Source organism: Nycticebus coucang, chromosome X (assembly GCF_027406575.1).
Source record: "Nycticebus coucang isolate mNycCou1 chromosome X, mNycCou1.pri, whole genome shotgun sequence".
Lineage (NCBI taxonomy): Eukaryota > Metazoa > Chordata > Mammalia > Primates > Lorisidae > Nycticebus > Nycticebus coucang.
Genome location: NC_069804.1, coordinates 23,421,772 through 23,449,475, shown reverse-complemented (window position 1 = coordinate 23,449,475; position 27,704 = coordinate 23,421,772). Strand labels below are relative to the sequence as shown.

Below are 27,704 nucleotides of genomic sequence, written 5' to 3'. Positions count from 1 at the left end.
AACAGAGCAGCAGATTATCTGACTGGCTAAGATCATGGACTGGTTGGATGTCATTGGTGGGACTTTCTGTTGTAACTTAGGTTTTTCAGCATGCTACAGTTTTCTGATTTTATGGGTCTGGACAGTGACATTCACCACATTCTCTTGATCATTTACCTCAAATTTTGATTATTTACTATCTCAACTATCAAGCAAACACTTGTTTATTCAGTTAAACTGCATAATCTCACCTTTAAAATCAAAGATAGCAGAATTTGTTCTCTTTTGACTCTGGGTAACTTCTACCTAACTTCTGATGTTTATGATAGCAATGACCATTCTCTTAATATGTTAGCATCAACTAGAGACCTCCAAACTGGGCACAAAGGGGTAACCTGAGGACAGGGCTTCTGCTGTGGAGGAAGTGACGGTCCCCACTGATGTACTGTGAATTGATCCTGAAATGAACTTTAAGTGCTCTCAAAAACCACTTTATGCATGGGTAATTTATCTCAGGAGAATTGGAAATGCTAATAAAACAAATCCTTTATGAAGATAAAAGAAAAAAATAAATTTCAAGGACATGCTCATCAAAGAACTCACCAATCACCTCTTAACTTCTCTGAAATATTACTTGCAAATTCACAGGACTGAAATATCAGTATTTGCATCTGAGTCACAAAATTCAAAGCAATCAAGCATTTTGCATTCCGCTGCTGCATAAAAGGAATTAAAACTGGGGGGATGAAAATAATTCACTGCTTTTGATGTTTATTAGGTTTACAAAAACTGTACATTTCTTTTTCTTAAGAAAAAGCATTAACTTAGTACTGGTATCAAATAGACTAAACATTCATTAACAGGAAAATATTCTGATTTTTATTTTTGCACGTTATTCTCAAGTACACAATTACAATAATGTCACACATCCCTATATGATCTTTTTATGTATTTTACTTTTTTTACAAAGTGTACAGAGGGCGGGACATACAATATTTAATAGGATATTTCTACAGAACAATAACTTATATTATGTCCTTGTAAAAATCTGTACCTCTTTAAAACATTTAACTGAAACATCCATTTTTTTTAGCTTTGCTAATCAAAATTGTTTTAAGAATTAAAACTAGGTTGTAACTAATGTCAGTACATAACAGTGACTACAATTTCATTTTCTCTTTATACAGACAAATACATTTCATCATATTCACTTGACCAAACCCTTAAATACCTTTTAAAGGTTTCAATATTGTGCTTTAAAAAGAAAAGAACTGTGTATGATTCCAGAGTATGTACGAGAAATATAAAGTGTGTAAAGTGTTGTGTTCTTTATCTTTCAGCTCATTTAAAAAAATATAGTTAAATGACCCAATCATTTATATTTTCTGTACTAATTTTATAGGATGTTTTAAAATGCATAAATTTCCACTTTCATTTAGATGTTTTACATTCTTTTGGGGAAAAATAAAAATTAAGGGAGATTTTAAAAGTTAAAAAACAAATATGAACAGAGCTTTCAAGAATACCAGGGCAATGTATCACATAATGTTAAGTTACTTTAAAGGGAAAAAAAGAAGCATGTTACAGGGGCCAAGAAGATACGGGAATTCTGTATGGGATAGGCTAGGAAAACCCATGCCTTGGCTTTGACTGGTAGTTAGGCTGGAGTTCATCACACCAGCCTAAAGCACTTGATTTAGAACTAGACTAAATCAATCTAGCACTCCAAAGGGTTGCCAAACACTGAATATTTCATTTACTAACCCTAAAAATATAACTCTCGAGTACAAATATCGGTGGCAAAGAAAAAGATGAAAGGTAAAAACCTAACAGCCCAAAGGGGATGGAGCACCATAATGCAGTGGCAAGGCAGCTATCAAGTGGGAAGCCAATTTAAGGGACCCCCAAAATTGTATTGTTCCCCAAGATTCAACTTAACACAACCAAATTCTAATTAATCAAGTTCCTTTTATGAATTTATGACTCTGATTTAGACCTGTTAAAATATGCCTACTCTGAAAGAAAGAACTATGAAAAGCTTGGTGATATTCCAAATAAGGCCTCAGACTTTCCGTATGCACTTACAACATCATGCCTTTATCCTGTAATGAAAGCCAACTTGAGGTTAAGTTTTTAAAAGTTTGCTAACTGTAACTAAGAAATAACAGAGCAGGCTGAACTTGCCAAGTGTAAGTCATAATTAGCACCCATTCTCTGGTCCACAGAGAGCCACTGTTTCCTCTCTGTCCCCCTCACTTGGTGAGACAGAGTTGTCTCAGAGAGAGCTGTGAGAGTTATGTCTGGATACTCATTAGCTTTTCAGAAAAATATAAAGGCATGGAGCTGAAATTGTACGAAACATTCTATCTAGAAACATCTTAACTTCTATTTTTTAATTACCAAAGATATTTAAAAGAAAATACCTTTACTCTTCAAAAATACTAGTGTCCTTATTTTCCTTCTAATTCTTAACCTGAGTAGTCTCTCTGAAGAGCATGACTTACAAAATGCTCTCTCATGCATCCCTGGATCTTTCATGTTATTGTAAATTTAATACTTTTCATTATAGATTTTAAACAACTACTACTTGGGGTTGTGTGTATAAATATGTAAAATAAGCAATACACACAGATACATGTTTTATATATGTGTATACATATAATTCAGGGTACATTTACATATATAAAGTTGCAAAAGATCCTATAAGCCACAAGTTACCTCTAGGAGATTCCAAAATGCGGTCTTCAGTAAGTCTCATATGTAGCACACAACCATTCCAAGACAAAGCAGCACAGACAGAATAATAAAAATACAACAGGATCAAGCAAAATTTTTCAATAAGGTTTTCTAAAATTTTGCTACACTGACAAAAGATGTAAATAGTCCAAAGAAAGCCAAAGATGTATATTTTATTTGCTCAACAAAATGAAAAGTAAACACGAACCCAGCCACTGTTCTTTACTCAGCAATGCCAGGGACGCAAAAGCTCAAATGGAAACTTTCATTATCATGTGGTCTGAAAATATTAAGCAAGACAAGTAAATGACTTCCATGTTATAATTAGACCTGACCATAAAATCTCCCATTTGTATTAGTAGATGTCTTTGATAATTTTATTGTGAGAAATTTATGGGAAACAAAATGAGTCAACATGAATATTTTCAGAGTTACCAATCTAAAGTTACCTTAAGGTAAATGGTCTTAGAAGAGTACCATCAAGGTAAGCAAGGTAAATATTTAAATAAATATAAAACGTCTAGGATAGAAAAATTCAGTATAGAACCAGGGATTACTTTATTAAAAGCAACAAGCTTGTTGCCATTTTTCCCCATTTATTAAACAAACTGAACAGAATTCAGAACACACTATTGAACAAAATGTAAAAAAAAAAGTCAACTAGAAGCAATTAATTCTATTTGTACACAGCATAAATCGATATACAGTATTGTATGTGAACAAGACTGGTTGGCTTTAAAATGAATTTTCTGTTTCAAGGCCAACATCTCTACAAATGCCTGTAGAAGTACTGTCAGGGCAAGCCAACTTCTTTATGATGCCGCATTATGTGCTGGTTCTTTTCTGAAGGTCTTCGGAACCCTTTCTTGCAGTACTCACACCGGTGAGGATAGTCTTTTGTGTGAATGGAAATAACGTGCCGCTTAAAGCCTGAGGCATCTGTAGTGCTATACTCACAGTATTCACACTGATACACTTTCCGGCCACTATGTGTCTTCATATGCTTTTTAAGCTCATTCTGTTGCCTAAATCCCTTTCTACATCTCTTACACCTAAATGGAAGATCCTTTGTGTGAACTGAGAGAATATGGCGGCTTAGAATAAATGGATCTGCAATCTTAAAGTCACAATGTCTACACTGGTGCATTTTTTTACCCTTGTGGGCAGCCACGTGTTTCTTTAGTTCTGAAGGCCGGTGGAAGCCTTTCTCACACATATCACACTTATGGGGGTAGTCCTTCGTGTGAACTGAAATTATGTGTCGTTTCAAATCACTTGAGTTTGAACTCTTATGGTCACAATGCAAACACTGGTGTGTTTTGCTTTCTTGGTGGATCAGAGCATGTTGCTGCACCTCTTTGGTATCTGAGAAAGTCAGAAGACAAATGTCACACTTGAATGGCATCTCTTTACTATGCTTAGTCTTTACATGTGTTTTCAAGTTAGAAGAGTCTGCAGACCTATACTCGCAGTACTGGCATTGGTACGGCTTCTCCCCAGTATGGATTCGCATGTGCTTTTTGAGCTCTGATGGGTGACGAAAACCTTTACCGCATTCCACACAAATATGAGGAAAGTTCTTGCTGTGGACTGCCAAAAGGTGGCGATTCAATAACCCTTGTTCAGCTGTCTCGTATTCACAGAATTTACATTTGTGCATTTTGTTGGCTCCTTTTTCTTTATGCACCATTTTGTGAGTAAACAAAGCCCCAGCGTGAGAGAAATGCTTCCCACACTCATCGCATTCGATGGCCTTCTCTGCCTTGCTGGTCAGCTTATGACTCTCCAGGTGGTTGTGTAAACTTATCTTCTTGTTGGTAGTGTAATCACAGTCAGTACAGCGGTACTTCTTCTTGGCAAGATGTTCAGGATGGTTTTTCATGTGCCTTTTCAAAAAACCTCTCGACTTAAACTTCTTCCCACAAATCATGCAAGGATAGACAGTCAAAGGATGTCCATCAGGGCCAATAATTATTGCTAAGAAAAGAAGAGAAAAAATATGAGTTATCAAACCAAGTTCTTTCTGGTTTCTCTAGGAATTTAAAGTGTGTATTCTGACCACTGTTGGCCAAGGACTCCTAAGGTAGGCTATTTGCTACATAACCTTTCTTCTACCATTTTCAACGTGAGAGACACAGCAACCAAGTCATAAAGAGGAACTAGTCTGTAAACTTCATCCAGTAATACCGCATCAATCTCACTCCTTCAGTTTAAAAATATTAATGAATATGTAACTTCTATCAAGTAGTGATTAAAAGCTGTAACAATTTAGAGATTAAGAATTTATTTATAAAAGTGAAGTTTTATAATCAAAATTTATGCTTTAGTTATTCTAAAAATCATAATTTATGTTAATTTTCAGTAAAGCTTAAACATACCCATATAATTTTTAATTTGCAAATTATACAAGAATAGACAGGAATATGTCATATGAACTGAAGTACTTATCCTGCTGCTCTGTAAATTATGCCCACTTTATGCTGACATAATTATTTATTTAAAAAGTTAATGCTTATATTTGAGGGGTTTCTTTTCATTTCCACATAAAAATCATTTGAGCTTTGAATTTTTGTTTAATCCACATTTGATCCATCTCCTATTTCTTTTTATCCAAGGAAATCATTCATGAATATCACTGAATTCTGAAAATTATGTTTTTAAATTCATACACAAAAGATACATGTGGTCTAGCAGCTAAAATGCCATCATGTCACCCCTGTGGATACATAGTAGAGTTTCATCTGAGAGCTCGCAGAGCATGCTGCGCCATGGAACTCGTGTGCCCTCACCTGTTTGGTACTGCCTGGAATCAGGTCTTCTCCTTTTCTTTGGTTTTTGTTTAGCCAGTCTGCCGAGGCCAGCAGACTCATCTATGTGCAAGAGGGCACTTGCAGTGCCATTCCGGTTTTCAATTCCATCAGAATTATTACCTAACAATGCGCATTAAAAAACAAAATTATACAGTATTATAAATTCTAAAGAATTAGGAGTTCTTTATTAACTACAACAATGAAAAGCCATGATACTCATGAATGACAGAAATTCCCCATTCTAGGTAATGGGTTTTATGAACACATTTATTATAGAACATAGGAAATGCCTAGCTTCCAAAGCTAAAAAACATATGGACTCCCTTGTTGTCTCCCAACATTGTAAAATCATGGGCCAAACAGAATCAAGATGGTAAGTTTCAGCTTGAAAGCCCGTGTACTTCTTGCAGTACTTCCTTCTACGTAATATACACATGAAGGAAATTCCTGTTAAAAATAAAGACAAAAAGTTGACTTTATAATCTTCCTCTACTCTTATTTAAATCAAATAATCCTTATGGGGTACTGGTATCTCAAATTCTGAAACCTAAGACCACAGAAACAGTTTTTCAATCATGAATTCATGTTCAAAAACCAATTCAATCAATCTTAAAGCTGCTAGGTGACTTACCATAAGCTGCTGCCCATGCAATCGGCATGAAGGTTTTGATTTCATTGTCATCCATTTGCTGCTCATGCACAGCAGCTGCTGCCGCCGCTGCCGCCGCATCCTCCTCTCCTACAATCACTTCCATATAAACTTCATCAGCAATTTCGGCAACATCTAAATAGAAAAGTTATAAAAACTTTTGTGACCATTTTTACAGAGCTCATGGGAAACATATTTTTATTTGAATGCAGTTAACAGACAAAAAGAAAGAAGGTCCAAACATTACATACCTAGAAGATAGTTTTCACGTAGTAAGCACTCAATAAATAACTGTTGAATTAATCATTCACTCCTTGGTGTTCATCACCATAATTTGGTTTTAAAGCAACATTCTCAGCATACATAAAGAGTCATTGATGTTTCCCTTGGCATATGGTAACACAGTGATCTCTCAAATAATATTACTTATTTGTTTCAAATACTGGCCATTAAAAAAAAAAAAAGCCACAGAATCATAAAATTTTCTCCCACAGAAAGTCCACCTACTTACTTAAATCTTCATCTTCTTGTTGAGAGTCATTGACAGTCATATAAACCATTTTTTCCCTGGGAACACGAATACTGGTGTTCTGATCAAGCAGTTCAACGCCATGATCATTCTCAGGCTCGCTCTCCACAATGTCTACTGTTCCACCTATCAGGGAAGAAGACAGCTCCAAGAGTTTATTTGAAAACTTCATTTCCATTTGTTTCTTTTTATATACTTTTTACATACTTTTTTATTACTGCATTAGAATTCTTATACAAAAGTTATCTTCAGAAAAGATTTCAAATGTTCTCAATCTAAATAACCTAAAAGTATTCAGGTTGCAGCATTTGGATGAAGATGTATAATGTACTAATGGTTTCCTCTTACCTAAGTCATCCTCTCCAGGGTCAGCTTTAAAAATGTACACCTTGATGACTTCAGGGCAAGTGCCATCCACTTTACAAGGATCGATTTCTGACTCTGCATCAATGGTCATTCCAGAGGAACCGTCATGTTCTATTTTACCAGCATCATCCACTAAAAAGGCAAGACATATGTCACAAATAATAATAGCAAGTACTTAAATAAAATGTTACCATTTTCAAAAGTCCTTCTTTTTTTTTTTTGGCCAGGGCTAGGTTTGAACCTCAAAAGTCCTTCTTAAAAATATAATTTCCAGGGCGGCGCCTGTGGCTCAGTGAGTAGGGCGCCGGCCCCATATGCCGAGGGTGGCGGGTTCAAACCCAGCCCCGCAAACTGCAACAACAACAAAAAAATAGCCAGGCGTTGTGGCGGGCACCTGTAGTCCCAGCTGCTCGGGAGGCTGAGGCAAGAGAATCACGTAAGCCCAAGAGTCGGGGGTTGCTGTGAGCCGTGTGACGCCACGGCACTCTACCCGAGGGTAGTACAGTGAGACTCTGTCTCTATTAAAAAAAAAAAAAAAAATATATATATATATATAATTTCCAGCTTGACTCACATAAAATTGGATGATTTTACCTAGAGAAGTAGAATATTCAATAAATGCATTTCTAAAGACTTCTAAATGCAATCAGATATTAAAGTGAAAAATAGTATACACAGAGAAAACTCCTAGTAGTCCAGAAAAAAAACTAAGGAATGAAGACTAGACTTAGCCTTTGCTAAGCCATAGGGTAGAAGCATCCCAACATGAAAGATATTATTATTATTATTATTATTTTCTTTTTTTGAGACAAGGGTATTACTCTGTTGCCTGGGCTTTATTAGAGTACAGTGGGATCATCCTAGGTCACAGCAACCTCAAACTCCTAGACTCAAATGATCCTCCTGCCTCAGCCTCCTAAGTAGCTGGGACTATGCTACAATGCCTGGCTAATTTTTTTTTTTTTTAGAAATGAGATCTCACTATGTTGCTCAGACTGGTCTTGAACTCCCAGCCTCAAATAATCCTCCTGTCATGGCTTCTCAAGGTGCTATAAGGATTCTAGGCATGAGCCCCTGCACCTAGCCAAAGATAATGATACTTTTAACATTTAAAGTAAAAACTTTGAAAGAATGTCCTAGCTGTAAAATCAAGACATACAGTCTTCATATAAATATTTCATAAGCAATACTTCATAGAACATCATTTGATCTATTTCCATTAGAATAATGTATTTAAAAATAATCAAAACATCACTGCCAAAAACATACACCGCAATGAGAAGGCCAATGGAAATTCTAATTCAATCTCTTTAAACTTAAAACTACACGCACACACTTTATTTATATATATACACACACACAAATGCGTAACATATACATACAATGTTATGACAGTAATGACTCTAGGTCCTTGCTGACAAATGCACTAATATGTGAATTCAAACATATTTTCATATACCCACTGCCCTCCTTAATGAAGATAGCCTATGTTTAAGAAAAAAAAAAAAAAAAACAAGACAACAAAACAGAGGTATACATGATTTTCACTAGTAGAGATTCAGGGGATATACAACAAATATTACATTTTTTTTTTAAGCAACAAAGATTCCATCTTTTAAGACTTGGAAAATAAAATAAGAAAACTGGTATCTTAAAATATAGACGCTGGATTTTAATAAATACCCAAAATATAATCCCCATATAATGTAACTTTACATTACACATCACTGATGAGTGTCGATTCCTATCTCTAGCACAACAGAAAGGGTGGCTAAAGATAATGAAAACTTAGCAGTTGGCATAATTTATCACAAAAGTTGGATTTATCGATGTTGAGACCATTAGAGAAACACTAAAGAAATGTTCTCCCTGCTATAGGCCCAGCTGGCCTATGTGGCACACAGGAAGATCAACCAGAGCAGAGCAGGACCAAAGGCCAGAAAAGACGACTCATTTAGCTTACGTTTAATACCACCACCAAACCTTTTCATTTCCTTTAGTTCCCTTTCTCATGTTCTCTGCTGGATGTATTTGTTTTCCTTTTGGTTGGACATTTATGTTTCATTCAATTCAGCAAACAGTAAATCTACACTAGGTATTAGAGATACAAGTATGAAAAAGTCAAGGACTCATGGCTCCGCACCCATAGCACAGTGGTTACCATGCCGTCCACATACACCAAGGCTGGTGGGTTTGGCCCACCCGGGCCAGTTGAACAGCAATGACAACTGCAACAAGATATGGCCAGGTGTTGTGGCGGGAGCCTGCAGTCTCGGCTGCTAGGAAGGCTGAGGCAAGAGAATCACTTGAGCCCAGGAGTTTGAGGTTGCTGTGAGCTGTGATGCCACAGCACTCTACCAAGGGCAACAAAGTGAGACTGTCTCAAAAAAAAAAAAAAAGGAAAAGGACTCCAGAAGTTTACAATGTAAGTGGGAAAGTGGACAAGTAAACAGAAGATTATGTTTAAATGTAGTAATAATAGTGCAACTACCATTCATTTATTAAGTGACTGTGCTAAAGTACTACTTAACACAACAATCCTGTGAGGGAGGTGGTACAGTATTATCTAATTTTATAATAGAGAAAACTGAAGTTTAGAGAGGTCGAGTAACTTAATTGCAATCACTGAGAATTCAAATATTAAGCCACTTTAGTCCCAGTCAGAGTTTGGAGAATGGGGTTTAAATTGGTAGAAGCAACTGTGATTTTTGAGAAACCAAAAAACTATGTTAACTATCTCAAGATACCTTTAGGGGAAATCAGATTCATGTGTTCATGACTCAAGTAAGGATGGTACTGCAACAAAGGCTAGGTGGTGGTGGGTTTGATTGCTGTAACTTTTTAAATTCATAGTGTAATATGTACCCATTATACTGAGATAGAACTCAGATTCCAACATCTTTGAAATGATAATTCCACAAAGTCCTGTCATACTCTATATCAACTCCAAAAACTGAATTTATCTAACCAAAATTCTTACATAGAACATCAAGATGAATCTGGTATTTCAAAGGCCAACATTAAAAAAGCAAAATGATAGTGACAACTTACCAACTTGGCTTCTGACTTATTGAGAATCAAGATCATCCACATCCCAAATAAACTACTTACAGAGAACTGCTTGTAAACAGCATCCCCAAACCTCTTATTTGTCATGTACAAACACAAAAATTATAAAATGTAATCAGCCCGCCTCAAATGCAAAGTGTAAAAATCCCAGCAACAATGCTGGCCCACTGAAAGCCATTGTTGTTTTGCTCTATTTCTGACAGTGTTAGCATCATTAAATAGCAAACTACACTTTAATACACCTTCAATTTTGAAACCAAACAAGTCACCTGAAAATACACTTGTTGACACCTTATACTTTTCCTTACAGAATTTAAAGTAAATTTAGATGGAGGTCACTTGTAAGGAAAAAGCAAAAGCTTGTTTATGTAGACTGTAAGACGATATTAAAGTTGAACTCTCTAATGCAATTGTTAGTAATAAACTGATACTGAGCATGGAAGAGGATTACAGAGTCAGAAATGATTGGCAAACATCACACTGTGTGTTGGTAGCTGCCATGGGAATAAAGGAAGGATACTTCATTCCTGCTGAAAGAGAAGGGCATTTATTTCAGGAAAAGGACACAGCAGAGACAAATGACTGAGACAGGGAATGTCATAATGGTAAAGGAAAGCTTTGGCAAACAAGAGCAAAGAGTAAATAAACCAGAGTGGGAATGGCGGGGAATTGAGAAAATAAATCACACAATAGACGTAGATTGCATCAAAGATAAAGAGATGGGAACAAAAAATCTGGCGCAGCTGATGACTACAGCTAGCACCTAATCATGTGAACAGCTTTATTTATATAGTACCTAAATAAGGTTGCTTATCACCAAGGAAAGTGGGAATATTTTCATCTTACAAGGTTGAGAAGTAATAGTACATGGGGTAAAGATTAACTTTAGGGAGAGAAGGCTATGCACTTTTAGGCAAAACACAGAAAAGTATACAGAAGCTACATGACTTCTGGCAGAGGGAACAAGGAGAAAGGACTATTGTTTTAGGAAGAGAGGAGAAGCAGTTGGGGGTCGTTCCTTGAACACGAGACCTCCCAGGCTGTAGGGGTCTTGCCATCTCACAATTCGCACTCCACAGAAAGCATTCTTCAATAGTGCTGAAATGTGAGGGCAAAGGCTGGTATAGGACATGGTGGGAGATGCAGCTGACTGCTGAGCTGAAGCTAGGTCATGGAGGGCCTCGTGCACAGAGAGAGGGGTCCAGACTTGATCCTGGTAGGCTGGAGGGTTCTCAATCAGGTCAGACGTCAAAAATCTCTTAGGGAACTTAAAAACATGGGCTCCAGCCCAGCAGTTCTAAAACAATCAGAAGCTGTAGGGATGGGGCCTGATATATAAAGGCAGATTTAGAGGTACACTGTCCCTCAAGAGTCTGATCAGGAGTTTGAACGCATCTGCTTCAGGTGATAGGAGACTTTTTTTTTTTTTTTTGTAGAGACAGAGTCTCACTTTATGGCCCTCGGTAGAGTGCCGTGGCATCACACAGCTCACAGCAACCTCCAACTCCTGGGCTTAAGCGATTCTCTTGCCTCAGCCTCCCGAGTAGCTGGGACTACAGGCGCCCGCCACAACGCCCAGCTATTTTTTGGTTGCAGTTTGGCCGGGGCCGGGTTTGAACCCGCCACCCTCGGCATATGGGGCCGGCGCCCTACGGACTGAGCCACAGGCGCCGCCCGATAGGAGACTTTTTAAGCAGAGCAAAGACAAGGTCAGATGTCTATTTTTGCTATACTACCCTGCTGGCCTTGGAAAGGTGGATCCAAAGGGATCAAGACATGAAGCTGGGACACTACTTGTGAACCTGCTGCAATAATGCAGGTGACAGGTGGCAGATGGCAAGACTTTCAATCAGCAGAGAGAGTAGAGATGGGGAAGTGGCCTGGACTTGAGACTTGGTGTCTAAATGAAAACTGAATGTGACAAAGGAGCCAAGGATAACTCTGGGGATTTTAATTTACGTGACTGAGTAAGGTAAGAATGTGAGAGAAATCAGGAAAGGGATCTCCCTGTATATTTATTAACTTAAAGTCCCAAGGGTAACTAGTGCCCCAAAACTCCCAGCCAGTGCTTATCCCTACCACTCTGTGCTCACAGCACCTTGCAGAGTACATGATTCACTGTGCCGTCACTATCAGGTTTATCCATCTTTCCCACTGATACAGCAGAACCTGCATTTTCTTACTCATTCTTTTAAGACAGAGTCTTGTGATAGTAGACACTCAGAATATTGATGAAGCAATGATTCGATGAATGACTGAGATGTGAAGCTAGCTACTGAGTCTGAAAGCTGACACAAATTTGGGAGCCATCAACTCTGAGTTAACTAAGCCCTGCCACCACACAGGGAGAATATGCAGTTTAAGGACAGAGTCCTGTGAATGTCATAGGTTTGAGGGGCAAGAAGTGTTCACAAAAGAACCTGAGAAGAGAAAGCTGGAGGGTGGTGGAAGAGTATGAACAAAGTAGGGAGTTAAAAGTTGCAGGAATCCTAGTAAAGCCCATCAAGGAGGAATGTCTGCACTGACTGTAGCAACCCAAAGTCACTGATGCTCTTAGTGAAAAGTGGTGAAATGAAAGTTGCAAGGGGCCATACTGGAGTGGTCTGAGGATCTACCAAAAGATGGGAATTTCTTCAAGTCTTGTTTTAAAAGGCAAACAAAGGTACAGTGACTATAATGGGTTGCAGGGTTGAGGACTTTCCTGTTTAACTGATAAACAATACTCAAGTATGCTTATTCTGTGGGAAAAAACAGAATAGAAAATGAGGCGAAGCCAGAGGACACGATGAAATTTCTAGATGCATATCTCAGAGGACTAAGAGCAAAGATGAAGAAATTTTCCTTAAATATCAGGAGAAACTATCCTTCTGAAACTTAGGTGAGACTGTAGCTACATTGTGTCCAGAGAAGAGGGGAAGATTGTAATGCAGAAAGTTGTAGGAGGTCATGGCTAGTGGCTTCAACCATAAATTCGAAACAGGAGGCAAAGACTGGTAAACAGTGAAAGAATGGTTGACTGGGTTAAGAGCTTGAGAAGCTAGAAAAAATGAGCTGATCCAGGATATGAAGGTTCAAAGAGTCCAAGTGGTTAAACTCTGCAGCTGAAAAAAACAAACAGTTCTCTGAACATAACCACCTAAAGTATGTTGATTCACTTTATAAAAATGATTTGTAGGGGGAAACAGTTGGCTTTATGTTCTTATTTCTGGCCTGATGGGTACTTACCCTTTTTCAAAGCTAAATATTCTTATGACATACCCAGCTAACTGGGCCACGGTTATTTTCTTAAAGGTGGTATGAAATTAACTGAGGTATCATTAGAAGGATGAAGATCTCACCAAACCAGGCAGAAGAGTCCAGAATAAATCTGTAACATATTCAGAGAACTCAACTCTGAACAGTTTGATACTATCGATAAAGCTGGCCTCTTTTGGCAAGGTTTGTCAAAACAGATTCTAACAGGTACTGGAAAATCCAATGTCCCTGTGTTTACAAAGAACAAGGCTAGGCTTGCTGTTTTTGTATATGCTGGTTTGTCAGTACCCTTAGGATAAAACCTTTTATGATTGAAAAATTTAATCATTTCAGAGCTTACAAAATGTCATGCCTTTATCTGGAACTTGGAGTAAAAGACCTTTGTTTGTTTTCATAAATGTGTGGAAAAACACATTTCAAATATATACAGGTTTAATTGATAGCAAAGTTATTTTATTAATTACCGAAGTAGAATTCACCTTCAGATTTTCACCTTGAAAATTTGCTCCACTAACTCAACCTATAAAATTATTCTGAATATAAAATATTACAGAAGTGATTTATTTTCTGAAAGACACTTTGATGGTCCTGTTAAGTACTCAAAATTTCACTGTGATTTTAAAGCTACCGTTAAAAATGAATTTCTAAAAACAGACAAAGAAGGCGTCTATAAAATTGAGTCATCATATGTATGATTTCTGCATAAGTGCCTTCTTCTAATGTAGTAATGAAGAACTAGAGCTTTAGAATAAGGCCTCTCCAAAATAGAAGAGCATAATTTCTAGAAATTAAGACTACTTCTAATAATAACTACCATTTGCATGGCATTTTGCAATTTCCTTAGCATTTCTACGTATTTTTTATTTCACTTGATTTTCATCTTTTCCAGATAAAGAAATAAAGGCTTTGAGATGGTATATGATTTGCCCAAAGTCTGTGAGCTACCAAGTGAGGGGTGAGAGAGAGAATAAGAAGGTGGCTATCTTTAGAATTCAGGCCTTTGTTTTCATCTTCTGATTTTTTTTTTAAAGAAATGTGGGTTCATTCGATAATATTTAGCATTAAAAAAAGTACTAATAATCCCATCAACCTGAAATTCCATAATTACGTTAGCAAATTTCTTTCCCATGTTTTGGTATTCTTTTTTAAAAAGTTGAATTGCCAGCAATGCTTCCTCAGGCTTTATAGAATATTTATTTCTCATCCAACATTTTAAACCTCAAAATGGAAGTGAAAATTCGACTTCTCAACAATCTTATTAGTAATGGTAAACTATAGCAAAAAATAGGTATATATTATACTGCTTTACAAGGACGCTTTAGCAAAACCCCCTGAAGACTGAAAAGTGGTGGATGATTATCTGCAATGTTCAAAGATACTGTGTTTTGGGCAGTGCCTATGACTCAGTGGGTTGAGCACCGGTCCAACATACTGAGGGTGGCGGGTTCGAACCCGGCCTTGGCCAAACTGCAACAAAAAAATACCTGGGTGTTGGGCGGCACCTGTGGTTCAGTGAGTAGGGCATCGGCCCCATATGCCGAGGGTGGTGGGTTCAAACCCAGCCCCGGCCAAACTGCAACAACAACAACAAAAAAATAGCTGGGCGTTGTGGTGGGCGCCTGTAGTCCCAGCTGCTCGGGAGGCTGAGGCAAGAGAATCGCGTAAGCCCAAGAGTTAGAGGTTGCTGTGAGCCGTGTCACGCCACAGCACTCTACTGGAGGGCGGTACAGTGAGACTCTGTCTCTACAAAAAAAAATACCTGGGTGTTGTGGCGGGCACCTGTAGTCCCAGCTACTCGGGAGGCTGAGGCAAAAGAATCATCTAAGCCTAAGAGTTGAGCTGTGATGCCACAGCACTCTACCGAGGGTGATAAAGTGAGACTCCACCTCTTAACAAAAAAAAAAAAAGATACTGTGGTATCTAAAAATAGTTAATTAAGATTTCAGAAAATTCACTAGTTTCTGGCAAAGAAATCTGTGAATGGGAAGAACACACCTCTTCAAATAAATTGTTAAAGGAATGTTGATCTAATGAAAAACAAAAGAGGGCGGCGCCTGTGGCTCAGTGGATAGGGCTCCGGCCCCATATACCGAGGGTGGCGGGTTTGAACCCGGCCCCAGCCAAACTGCAACAAGAAATAGCTAGGCGTTGTGGCAGGTGCCTGTAGTCCCATCTACGCCAGGAGTTGGGAGGTTGCTGTGAGCTGTGATGCCACAGCACTCTACCGAGGACAATAAAGTGAGACTGTCTCTTAAAAAAAACAAAACAAAACAAAACAAAAGAGCTAGTTCCTATATGGAAAATTAACAAAGAATGATGGTGGTCATGATGGATGACAAGAACAAACATTTACTGTGAGCATTTACTTCTCACAACCTTATGAATTAATAGTGTTTTGTTGTTCTCATCTAAACTTCTAGACAAATTTCATTATAATCCTGTCAAGATAAAAAATATATAGTATTGGACTGGATTTGCACTGAAATTGCATTTTGTCTAAATTAACATAATAAAAATATCTTTATCATTCTCAGTCTTCTCATGTAAGCTCTTGGTCATCTCTCCTAATTTCTCAAGATCAGGTTGTAGTTAAGTTTACTTTCCTTCCCCAAGAAACAAAATAATTGCCTTTTAGTTGATTTCCTTCTCTCCAGGTTTTCCAAACACCCTCAGACACTGCCCTCAGCCAGCCTTTGTAAAGCAAACATCCAGGCACATTACTCTATGGCAGGGGTCCTCAAACTGCAGCCCGCTGGCCACATGAGGCGTTGTGATTGTATTTGTTCCCTTTTTGTTTTTTTTACTTCAAAATAAGATATGTGCAGTGCATAGGAATTTGTTCATAGTTTTTTTTTTTTTTAAACTATAGTCCGACCCTCCAATGGTCTAAGGGACAGTGAACTGGCCCCCTGTTTAAAAGTTTGAGGACCCCTGCTCTATGGCATAGAAGGACTCAATTTCTTACCAAATAAAATACAACGCAGACAGCAACTGACCTCTCACCAAACTGCCTTCTACCCCATCTCTCCCAGCAGCTCCCATATGACTCCCATATACCTAAATTTAAACAGTATGTTTTTATTTCCATCCCCTTATGCTTCTTCAACTTTGCTCAAAACAGGGGGTGGAGAGACTAGGCACAGTGGCCCACACCTGTAACCAACACTTTGGGAGGCCAAAGCAGGAGGATGGCCTGAGGCCAAGAGTTCAAGACCAGCCTGGGCAACATAAGACCTCATCTCTTAAAAAAAGACAGAAAAATTAGCCGGCTGTGATGGTGCACAACTATAATCCCAGCTACATGGGAGGATGAGGTGGAAAAATTGCTTGAACCCAGAAGTTGGTGGCTACATTGAGCTATGATCATGTCACTGTACTCCAGCCCAGGTAACAGAGTGAAAGTCTAGCTCTTAAAAAATAAAAATAAAAAGGACTGCTTGTTGGAGAAATGATACGGCTTATAATGTTAAGTATTTAAAAAAGTATAAAAGGAAATTAAAATGTACTCAAAATCCCACCAAACAGAATAGAATTTATATGGTTCATTGGATATTTCTCTACACATATTTACAAACAATAGGATGAAAGAATGAACAAAGATTTCTAAAATGAAAATTAGATATTTAACATGCAAACAAAAATTATTACATTAGAATTTCCTTGAACTCAACAAGAAAACTTTAATTCCACAGTGATCCCATTTCCTGGCACTGGCCCTAAATTCCCTTGCCCTACTCCTCTTTTGTGTCACATGCTTGGCAGAACCACAACTGGCAATTTGCCTCCACACCAGTACCTATGTTAAGTAAATCTGGTTTGAAAAACATAGAAACACACACACACTCCTCTGATGGCTTCACTTTGAATTCATTACCATGAACCTGAAGTAGATCTTTTCTGCTATTGCCCCCTCTTCTCTTTTAAAAGCATATTCTTCTCTCCTGTCAAATCTGTTAATACCACCTCTCCACCCTAAGTTGCTGAACTTATTTCACTCAGAACAAGTGAAACATTCAGAAGATTCACTGACTACCACCTCTATCCACCCACCAGCAACTAAAGCCCCAAACACTGTCTTTCCACCCATTACAAGTCATGTGTTCCCAACTAACACCCACACCCTTTTTAGGAAGCCCCATCTCCACCTCTTTACTACTCTAGCACCTGTCTTCTCTTCTTATACCCTTTACTGAATCTTCCTCATCAGCATACAAACAAGCTATTCTTTTTCCTCCCTTAATTAAAATAAGCAAAAACTTCCCTTGATCCCCTTTCTCACCGTCTCCATTTCTCTAATTTGCCGCATTTCATATGCTCTAACCTCCCTTCACTAGGGCCTTTCTTTCCTCATAACCTCTCCAAAACTTCATCAAAGTCACCCATGACCAATTCTCAGCCCTCATATGGCCTGCCCTAGCATTTGACAGGCAGGCACTTTCCTCTGTGATTCTTTTCTCACTTGGCTTCCATGCTCCAAGCTCTTAGTTTCCTCTCACTTCAGTGGCCACGCCTCCTCAGGCCTTTGCTGGGGGGCCTCTTCGTACCTCTTAATGCTGCCAACACCAGGGCTTAGTCAGTCCTTGGTCTTGGTGATCTGCAATGACTCCTTTGGTGATGATTCTGTCGTATAGCTTAAATTTCATCTATATACTGACAAAGCCCAAATTTACATCTCTAAACCAATCTCCCGAACTTGGTTTGTGCATGTCTCTGCTCGAATATTATCTTCTCAACAAACCATGACTATACCTGTAACCTAAATCCTCCATTAACCAATTTTTTTCTCCCTAAGCCTGTATCACCTTATAATATACCATATCACCTATTTATGTCTGTGTACCTTTGCTAGAATGTAATCTCCACCAAGGAATGGAAAAACATTTTAAAAAAAACATTTAATTAATTAAAAAAAAACATTTTAATTAATTAATTTTATTTCTTTTTTTTTTTTTTTTGTGGTTTTTGACTGGGGCTGGATTTGAACCCGCCACCTCCGGTATATGGGTCTGGCGCCCCACTCCTTGAGCCACAGGTGCCATCCGGGAATGGAACTTTTCATCAGTTTTGTGCACTAATGTCCTCTGTCCTAAGCACCTATGAGGTGGTCAACATAAAGAATTAGGTCTAATATACTGATAAGTACGTCTGGCCTATGCAAATTAAGTCAACTTAAAAGGTGGTCAGTGTAGGGTGGTGGTCAACTATGGAGGTCCTATTATACTACAAAAGCATTAAGAGTCATATTTTGCTTATCATACACACAAATTTTAATCAGCTTTTACTGCCACCCTACTTTAAAAGATTTGGGAATTAAAATTCAGACATCTTCCCTTCCCAAATATCACATATTTTACAGTTTTATATTAAGTGAATTCAATACTCACTACTGAGTATTGAATAATCACATTTTCTCCGTTCTAGGGTTCTTCCTATTGATTGATCCTTTGGTCTGCTAGATTTGTTACCAAATAGCTCTCCCATCCCTATCAAGAAAGGCTAATTGGTGCTATAATCCCTGAGTTCCTGAATACTCGAAAATGTCAGTTCATAGCCTTAAAAAACTGATTGGCTGGGTATAAAGCTCTTAGGTTAATACCTTCCTCAAAACTTTGTGAACAGTGTTCCATTGTCTTCGAGCATTGAGTATTTCTGTGTGAATATCCCTGTAATTCTTGATCCCTAAAGTTCACTAATGATTTGGTTGTTTTATCATCTTGTCAATTTCTTAGACCAAGAAAGAGTCCAATCTTTATTTCAAAAAAATTTTCTTCTATTCTAAATATTTTCCTATTTCATTAGTTGTTTTCTTCTGGAATTTCACGTATGTATGTATGTCTCCTTTGTCTGTTTCTTACATCTATCATCTTCTCCATAATCATTTTTATATCTATTTTTAAATTTTGTTATTTCCTACAGCCCAGTCCCTCTTTCCCTGGTTATACACTAAGGTACATTTTTATCTTATTGCTTTGATGGTGGCTTTAACGTTGATCATATTTTTCTTCCGCTCTTTCTGAATTCTGTCAGTTTACTTTCTAACTGCCTCTATTGTCTTGTAATATATTCTTTGAACCTTTGTATGTCTTTAATTTAAAAAAAAAAAGAGATGTATGCAATTCCATTGAGCCTACAGAAAAGCACAAACCAACAGAACTTTCTATGATAAAGGAAATGTTCTTTATCATGCCTGCACTAACCACACTGACTACTGAGCACTTGAAATAAGGTTAGTGTGACATAGGAACCATAAATTTAATTTTAGTTCATTGAAACTTAAATTTACACCCAGGTGCAGGGGCTAACACCTGTAATCCCAGCACTCTGGGGGGTCAAAGTGGGTGGACTGCCTGAGCTCAGGAGTTCGAGACCAACCTGGGCAAGAGCAAGATCCTGTTTTTAAAAATAGCTGAGCACTGTGGTGGGTACCTGTAGTCCCAGCTACTTGGGAGGCTGAGGTAAGAGGATCACTTGATCCCATAAGTTGGAGGTTGGTGTGAGCTATGATACGACAGCACTTTACCCAGGGTGACAAAGTGAGACTCTGTCTCAGGAAAAAAAAAAAAATTGCTTACAAAGGAAAAACTAATTCAGGGACTTTTCTAAATAATAAAGTTAATGATAATAAGGGCTCTAGAGTACTGCTGCTTGGCCCATTTGGCTTTTATCATTGACATGTAATTCACATAACAAAATCCCCCATTTTAAAGTGTACACATAAGTGATTTTCAGTATATTCACTATGTTGTTCAACCATCACCAGTATCTAATTTCCTGAAAAGAAATGCCATACCTCTTAGCAGTCAGGCCCAACTGGCTCCTCCCCAATCTCCTGGCAACCACTAATCTGTATTCTATCTCTATTTGCCTATTCTAGACATTTCATATAAATTAAATCATACAATAATATGGTCTTTTATGTCTGGCTTCTTTCAGTGAGCAAAATGTTTTTAAGGTTTATCCATGTTGTAGTGTGTAGCAGTTAATTAATTCCTTTTCATGACCGAATGACATTTCATTGTATAGATATACCACAGTTTAGTTATCCATTCATCAGTGATAGACATTTGGATTATCTCCATGTTTTGGCTAATATAAGTAACACTGCTATGAATATATGAGTACAAGTTTTTCTGTGACCATATGTTTTTAATAGCCCATTTGGTTTTACATTTAAAAAATTATATAATATTGGTACCTGCTACTGACAGGGAATAATATGGAAATACAAGCCTTTCAAAATTTTTTCTTTTTTGGAGACAGAGCCTCAAGCTATCACCCTGGGTAAAGTGCCGTGGTGTCACAACTCACAGCAACCTCTAACTCCTGGGCTTAAGCGATTCTCCTGCCTCAGCCTCCCAAGTAGCTGGGACTATAGGTGCCCGCCACAACACCCAGCTAACCTTTCAAAATGTAAAAAAAAAAAAAAACCCTCAACAATGAGAGATGATCTCTTAACTAAAACCCAGAAAAGGGACCTCAAGAATATTTTTACATTATTTCCTTAAAATATCAGCCTAGTGTCCTTCCTAAAGCTAACAAAAGTTTACATAAGTGCTAAGAGTCATTAAACAGGATCATTAAAAATAAAGTCAAATAAAAATCTTAACACTGCAACTCTGCTACATTTCAATAAAGATTTAAAAGATCTTGTGCTAGTCCTGAGAAGTGAATCATCCAGGAGGCACAAACAATTAAGAGGAAAATCTAAGATATGAGGACAGAATCCATCTCAAAGAACAATTCTAATGAAGTTTGAAGTCTATAAACCTATAGCCAATACCCACAAAGTAAATGTGGATTCATTCACTAAATCCCAGCCTCCCAGAACTGGGAGCTACCTAACAGATCTTTAAGCAGGCTAATTTGAGAGAAAAATAAAGACCAATTTTACTTCCTAAGTTACCTCAAGGGGAAGTCTGAATATATAAATCTTTTCTAAAGTTTTAACAAGATTCACAGGTGTGATTCTTGAGGTTGATGTCAAGGAGGGACATCATATCATACACCATAGTATTGGTGTTTAAGAGAAAATAAGGTTCTTTGAATATGAGCCTCTTCTACCTTAATCTGAAAAGTCTAATAATCTTACTACCTAATCACCTCAATGTTTATTAATGCCCCCAAACCCAAATCCAATCAAAAGAAAACTGTAAAATAAGGAATTGATATTATTCAACATCACAAAGGTTTCTGTGTGGTTGGGTAGCTACTAAACACCCAATGAAGGTTACCAAAGATGGGTATTTCCTCTTAAAAGGATGGAACAGTTATGTCCCAGGCAATGTAAGTTTGCCTATATTTATTATGAAATCAATAACCTGACACACGTGAAACCAGAGTGCTTAAAAGACTAACTTGGTTTGGTGACTATAGGACAGTGGTTACAGCACCAGCCATACACTGAGGCTGGTGAGTTCGAACCCAGCCCACCCCAGCTAAACAACGACAAATACAACAAAAAAATAGCCAGGCATCGTGGCAGGCACCCGTAGTCCCAGCTACTTGGGAGGCTAAGGCAAAAGAATGGCTTAAGCCCAAAGAGTTTGAGGTTGCTGTGAGCTATCACGCCACGGTACTCTACCAAGGGCAACAAAGCGAGACTCTGTCTCAAAAAAAAAAAAAAAAAAAAAAAAAAGACTCAGTAACTTGCAGTAAGCATACTGTCAAGAAGGCAAATGTTCTAGGAGATAAATTAAATTTCACTTTTAGACCTTCCTCTCTTAACTTCCTTCTCAGGAACCTTCTTTATGGGGTTAAAATTCCACCTTATTTTTATTACTTGGTCTATAAAAGACTTTCCTGGAGAGATTCAAGGTTAAATGAAATTAGCCTCATTCTGTAGATGGGGAATTAAAGGATCACAGTTATTTAAGTGCCAGTCCTAAAATACAGTGATCTGTAGCATGATGTCAGAGATATAAGTAATGAAAAATAGTTGCCAAATTGCACTGAATTGGTTTAAAACATAGCCAACTAACCCTAGTTAACCAAGAACTGATTTCTTTTTTTTTTTAAAGACAGAGTCTCACTGTACCGCCCTTGGGTAGAGTGCCATGATGTCACAAAGCTCACAGCAACCTCCAACTCTTGGGCTTACATGATTCTCCTGCCTCAGCCTCCGGAGCAGCTGGGACTACAGGCGCCCGCCACAATGCCCGGCTATTTTTTGGTTGCAGTTTGGCCAGGGCTGGGTTTGAACCCGCCACCCTTGGCATATGGGGCCGGCGCCCCACTCACTGAGCCACAGGCGCCGCCCAAGAACTGATTTCTTAATTATTATAAATGTAGGGGAAAAAGGAATGACTGTTACAGTCTCAACCTGTACCTGCCCTTACCCATGAAGAATTTGCTGGTGTAACAACAGAAAGGGCATAAATGAAACTAGTCTAGATTGAACCTTGCTAGCCCAGGGGACGCCATCCACGGAAAGCTTCTTTGTGGATAATAACAATAGCAGTGGCTAGCAGTTACTGACTGACAGACTCTCTCATTCTCACAACCACCTTGCAGGTCAAGTAGTAGGACTGTCATCTACAAAAAATGGAAACTAAGGGCAAAAAGTTAGCTAACTTGCCCATAATCTACTGACAACTCTTTAATTCATTAATTTTAGTGTTGATTTCTAAATAAATTTCGGAGTACCTACAGTAAAGATATAAAAATGTTAGGTGGATTGGGCGGCGCCTGTGGCTCAAGGAGTAGGACGCCGGTCCCATATGCCGGAGGTGGCGGGTTCAAACCCAGCCCCGGCCAAAAAAACCACAAAAAAAAAAAAAAATGTTAGGTGGATTAAAAGAAATCTTTTTGAATTTTATTAGAACAAGCTTTAAAAAGATGTTCAAGTTGACCACAGTTAATAATGATGTACCATATACTTGAAAATCGCTCAGAGTAGATTTTAAGTGCTCTCACCACAGAAAAAGTACATGAAGTAATGCATATGTTAATTATCGTGATTTATCCATTCCAAATATATATATTTCAAAGCATGTGATACACCATAAATATATACAATTTGTATTTGGCAATTAAAAATTAATTTTAGCAAGGGTGTCAGCATCTCTTTTCATTAATAATTGTTCTCAGTTTGGGTTCATGAGGAATGCTTAGTTTGTTAATCTGTGATGTTGCTTAGAACTGTATTTATGTGTTTTTATTTATACTAGTGTAGTAAACCTGCATATTATTACAGTAAACATGATTACTGTGATGAGTTAATCAGAACACCTATTAAAATCTGTACAATGAAAAAAATTAATTTTAAAAATTAAATGAAAAGATGTTCAATACATCTATTCTAAAATATCCTTAACCAGCACATTGTACCCCACAATTGCATTAATGTACACAGCTATGATTTAATTAAAAAAAAAAATCCTTACTTCAGTAAGACTTTTCTCACATTTTTCATATTCCTACATTGATATGTATTTTTTAAATTCTGAAATTTTATTCTATGTTTTATCAAATGGTTTAAAAAACAAAACTAGTAGGGTATATAACACAAAAAGATACATACATACCCAATATTTAGCCCATAGAACAAAGAAATAAAATATTTTACCATCTCTTCTGTGCTAATAGCCCCTAGAATGAATAAACTATTATACTGTGTTGCTCCTCAGGGTTCATGCATTCAACACAGGAGTTTGGACTTCATGTATTCATTTATTATCGGAATCGCTTTTTATTGGATGGTGAAAGCCATGTTTAATTAGGAGCTAACATTAGACCCATTGGTCAAAACACTTATACCAGATAGCCAGGCCACCCTGTTCCATGTTTGCAGGGGTCCACTTACATTATAGTTGTACAGTGGACAGCTGTATGCAGCAACCTCGTAAATAAATTCTACAGCATCCAAACCTGCTCCTCTTTAGAAAATGATTAAGCTCTAACAATTGCAATCAGTGTAACTGGCTTATTGTACCCTCAATGAATCCCCAACAATAAAAAAAAAAAAAAAAGAAAAAAAAAAAAAAAAAAAAAAAAAGAAAATGATTAAGCCATCTTCCCAGCTGTATGAGCCTGAAAATGGGGGTAGGGAGGGGAACGACTGCAAAACACCTCCTTTTCTTCAACTCTAAATCTAATACAAATTTTACTTCCTAAATACAGAATGTCATGAATCAGTTTCTGCCAAACTACTGATACAACCTTATTTTGAACTGTTATCTGTTTATTACCTGGACTACTATAAACATCTCCCCAAATGTACTTTTGTTTCTCATTTCCACTCTTATCTTGCGTCTGACCTCAAAGTTCTCTCTCTAAACTAAACATCTAAGCACGTTATTACTAATCTAAAACCCTTGCACAGCTTCCATCAAAAAGGTACAAGAGGCTCCGCAGTATATTCAAAAGCCTTTTTATCTTGGGCCCTGTTTTGTCAAGCTCACTTTTCACCAATTACCCACCCTCCCACCAAACACGTTATTTGTAACCCAAAGAATAAGCCTCTGATGATGATCTTTCACATTTGCCTTTTATCCCTCAACCACCTACTAGACATTTTATTCATTTTTCAAACTGAGTTCACCCCAAATTATTGTTTTAAGATGTGTTAATTGTATTATTGTTTCATTTTTAAAAATCCTTATCTTTGAAAAATAAATACCAGAATATTTATGAAAGAAATAACATGTGGAATTTGCTTCAAAATGCTGGAAGCCGGGAAATGGATAGGAGATGAAATAAATTTAGGCATATCTTCAACTCAGTTTCCACAATGCTTTCATAGCATTTATATCCCTCAAGTATATTAAAAATTTCCCACCATTTTCTCCCTTTGTGCTTCCAAAATACTTCACATGTCTATTTATGTGCCTTTTCACACTCAACTGTAATTTCTCTTTCCTTCAAGACTGAACTCTTAAAAAGCCAGAGACTTCACTGTTTAACACCTAGTAAAGTTTATAACTCATTGTGGCTAATCAATAAATGTTTTTTAAAAGAATGAAGACACAAGAAAGGTTAAACATAGGCAAGGGTAAAAAATAAAAGTTTATCTATGATTACTTTTTCTCAAGTAAATACAAATTTGAAAAAAACTGACACTTTTTAGTTAGAAAAACAACAGGATGGAGTTTGGAGGCTGTCTAGATGGCTTTTATGAGAATGAGTTAAACAATGTTTACCCCTCCCCATCATTTCAACATTGTTGAAATTTGGTATTCAATAACACTATAAGTTTTAGTAATCACTAAACTTCTTTTCATCTCCCTCACCCACCAATAAGCACTGTCCCAAACTGATACTGCTTTGTAGTATTACCTTTATACACAGATACGTACAAACACACACACAAAGAGAAGCAGTAAGAAAATGAAGAGTAGACACTTTGGAATAAAACACACTTGGTTTCAAATTCTCACCCTAATGCTACCTGGAGGTGTAACAGTACACAAGTTACTAAAACTAAGCGTCAGTTACTCAAGTCTGTAAAATAATGACAACACCAACATTATAAAGCTGTTGTAAGAAAAATAATATATATTAAATTCTGGCACTTGGATATCATTTACTGAAGGTTTACTATTACATATTTTTGTTATAAAAATGCTACCGATCTCTAACAAAGTAATCTTTCTTGGGGGAAAAAACTTAAATTTTTAAAAATTAGAAGTGAACTATATTGATTTGTAACAATTAAAATAAAAATATAATTCTAAACAGACCACTCCTACCAAAGCAGAGCTTTTCCCTCTTTTTGGAGACTCAGTCTCACTCTGTTGCCCTAGCTAGAGTGCAATGGTATCATCATAGCTCACAGTAACCTCAAATTCCTGGGCTCAAGCAATTCTACCACCTCAGCCTCCCGGGTAGCTGGGACTACAGGAGAATACCACCACGCCCAGCCAATTTTTACATTTTTAGTACAGAGAGAGTCCTGCTTTTGCTCAGGCTGGTATCTAACACCTGACCTCAAGTGTTCCTCCCGTTTTGGCCTTCCAGAGTGCTAAGATTACAGGTGTGAGCCACCATGCCAGACCATAACTTTCTTAACAAACCTCACTAAACAAACTTCATTATGTCTTCTGATAGAACAAATGATTCAAGTGTCAGATGGGTCTAATGAGTCAGAAAGCATTTTGCCTCTGGGAGGCCAAGGGAGGTGGATTGCTTGAGCTCAGGAGTTTGAGATCAGCCTGAGCAAAAGTGAGACCTCATTCATCTCTACTAAAAATAGAAAAACTGAGGCAAGGGGATTACTTGAGCCCGAGTTGAAGGTTGCTGTGAGCTATGACACCATAGCACTTTACCCAGGGTGATAGTTTGAGACTGTCTCAGGGAAAAAAGAAAGAAAGAAAGCATTTTGCACACATTAACACCTGAACGTTGCCTTAAAACATTAATTCAAATATATATAAATTATACATGCTACTAGACCAAAATAGTTTAGTAAGCATTAGTTAAGAAATAATCAATATAATGATTCATTAACATTCAGCTTTTACATAAACAGTTGCATAATGGTGGGTGAGGGAGGCAAATATAAGTTCAGTGAGTCCTGTGCACTCAGTAAGCAGGTAACAAATGTTTACCAGATAGAAAAGCTTTAAAATGTTAGCTAAATTAGGCCAGTCAGAAGAAACTGGGAATCTGAGAGGATTACTGAACTTTGGAAAGTTTTCTGCCATTTAAAAGTTGTATCAAAGGCAGATACAACCAAGTAGCATCACCTGACTAAAAAAGTTGATTTCATGGTACAAAATCTATACTCTGCAATTATAAAACACTGTTGAAATTAAAAGATCTAAATAAATGGAAAGACATCCCATGTTCCTGGATCTGAAGACTTAACACTGTTAAAATAGCAATACTCCCCACATTGATCTACACATCAAATTCAACTTAATCCCTACCAGAATCCCAGCTGGAAATTGAAACGTAGAGCCTAAAATCATATGGAAATTCAAGGAACCCTAAATACCCCAAAGAATCTTGAAAAAGAACTAAATTGGAAAACTCATACTTCCTGATTTCAAAATTTACTACAAAGCTATAATAATCAAGACAGTGTGAAACTAGCTTAAGGACAGACATATAGATCAACAGTACAGAATTAAGAGTCCAGAAATAAATCCTTACATTTATAGTTAACTGGTTTTTACAAAGAATGCTGAGCATATTCAATGGGGCAAAAATAGTTTTTTTTTAGCAAATGGTGCTAGGACAACTGAATATCCACATGCCACAGAACAAAGTTAGATCCTTAGCTTGTATCATATACCAAAAAATACTCAAGATGGATATAAGGCATAATTTAAAAGCTAAATCTGTAAAATTCATAGAAGAAAACATAGCTATA

At 37.3% G+C, this 27,704-nt stretch overlaps 1 protein-coding gene across 2 annotated transcripts in view; it reads right to left on the bottom strand.

The window, feature by feature from the left end:
* Positions 1-730: 730 nt before the first annotated feature.
* Positions 731-27,704, bottom strand: part of ZFX (zinc finger protein X-linked) — a 66,591-nt gene continuing 39,617 nt past the window's right edge. For both annotated transcript variants that reach the window (XM_053579900.1, XM_053579899.1), the window contains exons 4-8: positions 7,052-7,201; positions 6,686-6,829; positions 6,157-6,309; positions 5,505-5,645; positions 731-4,692 (exon numbers count right to left, since the gene is read on the bottom strand). In XM_053579900.1, coding sequence (XP_053435875.1) covers positions 3,509-4,692; positions 5,505-5,645; positions 6,157-6,309; positions 6,686-6,829; positions 7,052-7,201 — 1,772 coding nt within the window. In that variant the 3' untranslated portion in view covers positions 731-3,508. The remainder of the gene's footprint in view (positions 4,693-5,504; positions 5,646-6,156; positions 6,310-6,685; positions 6,830-7,051; positions 7,202-27,704) is intronic.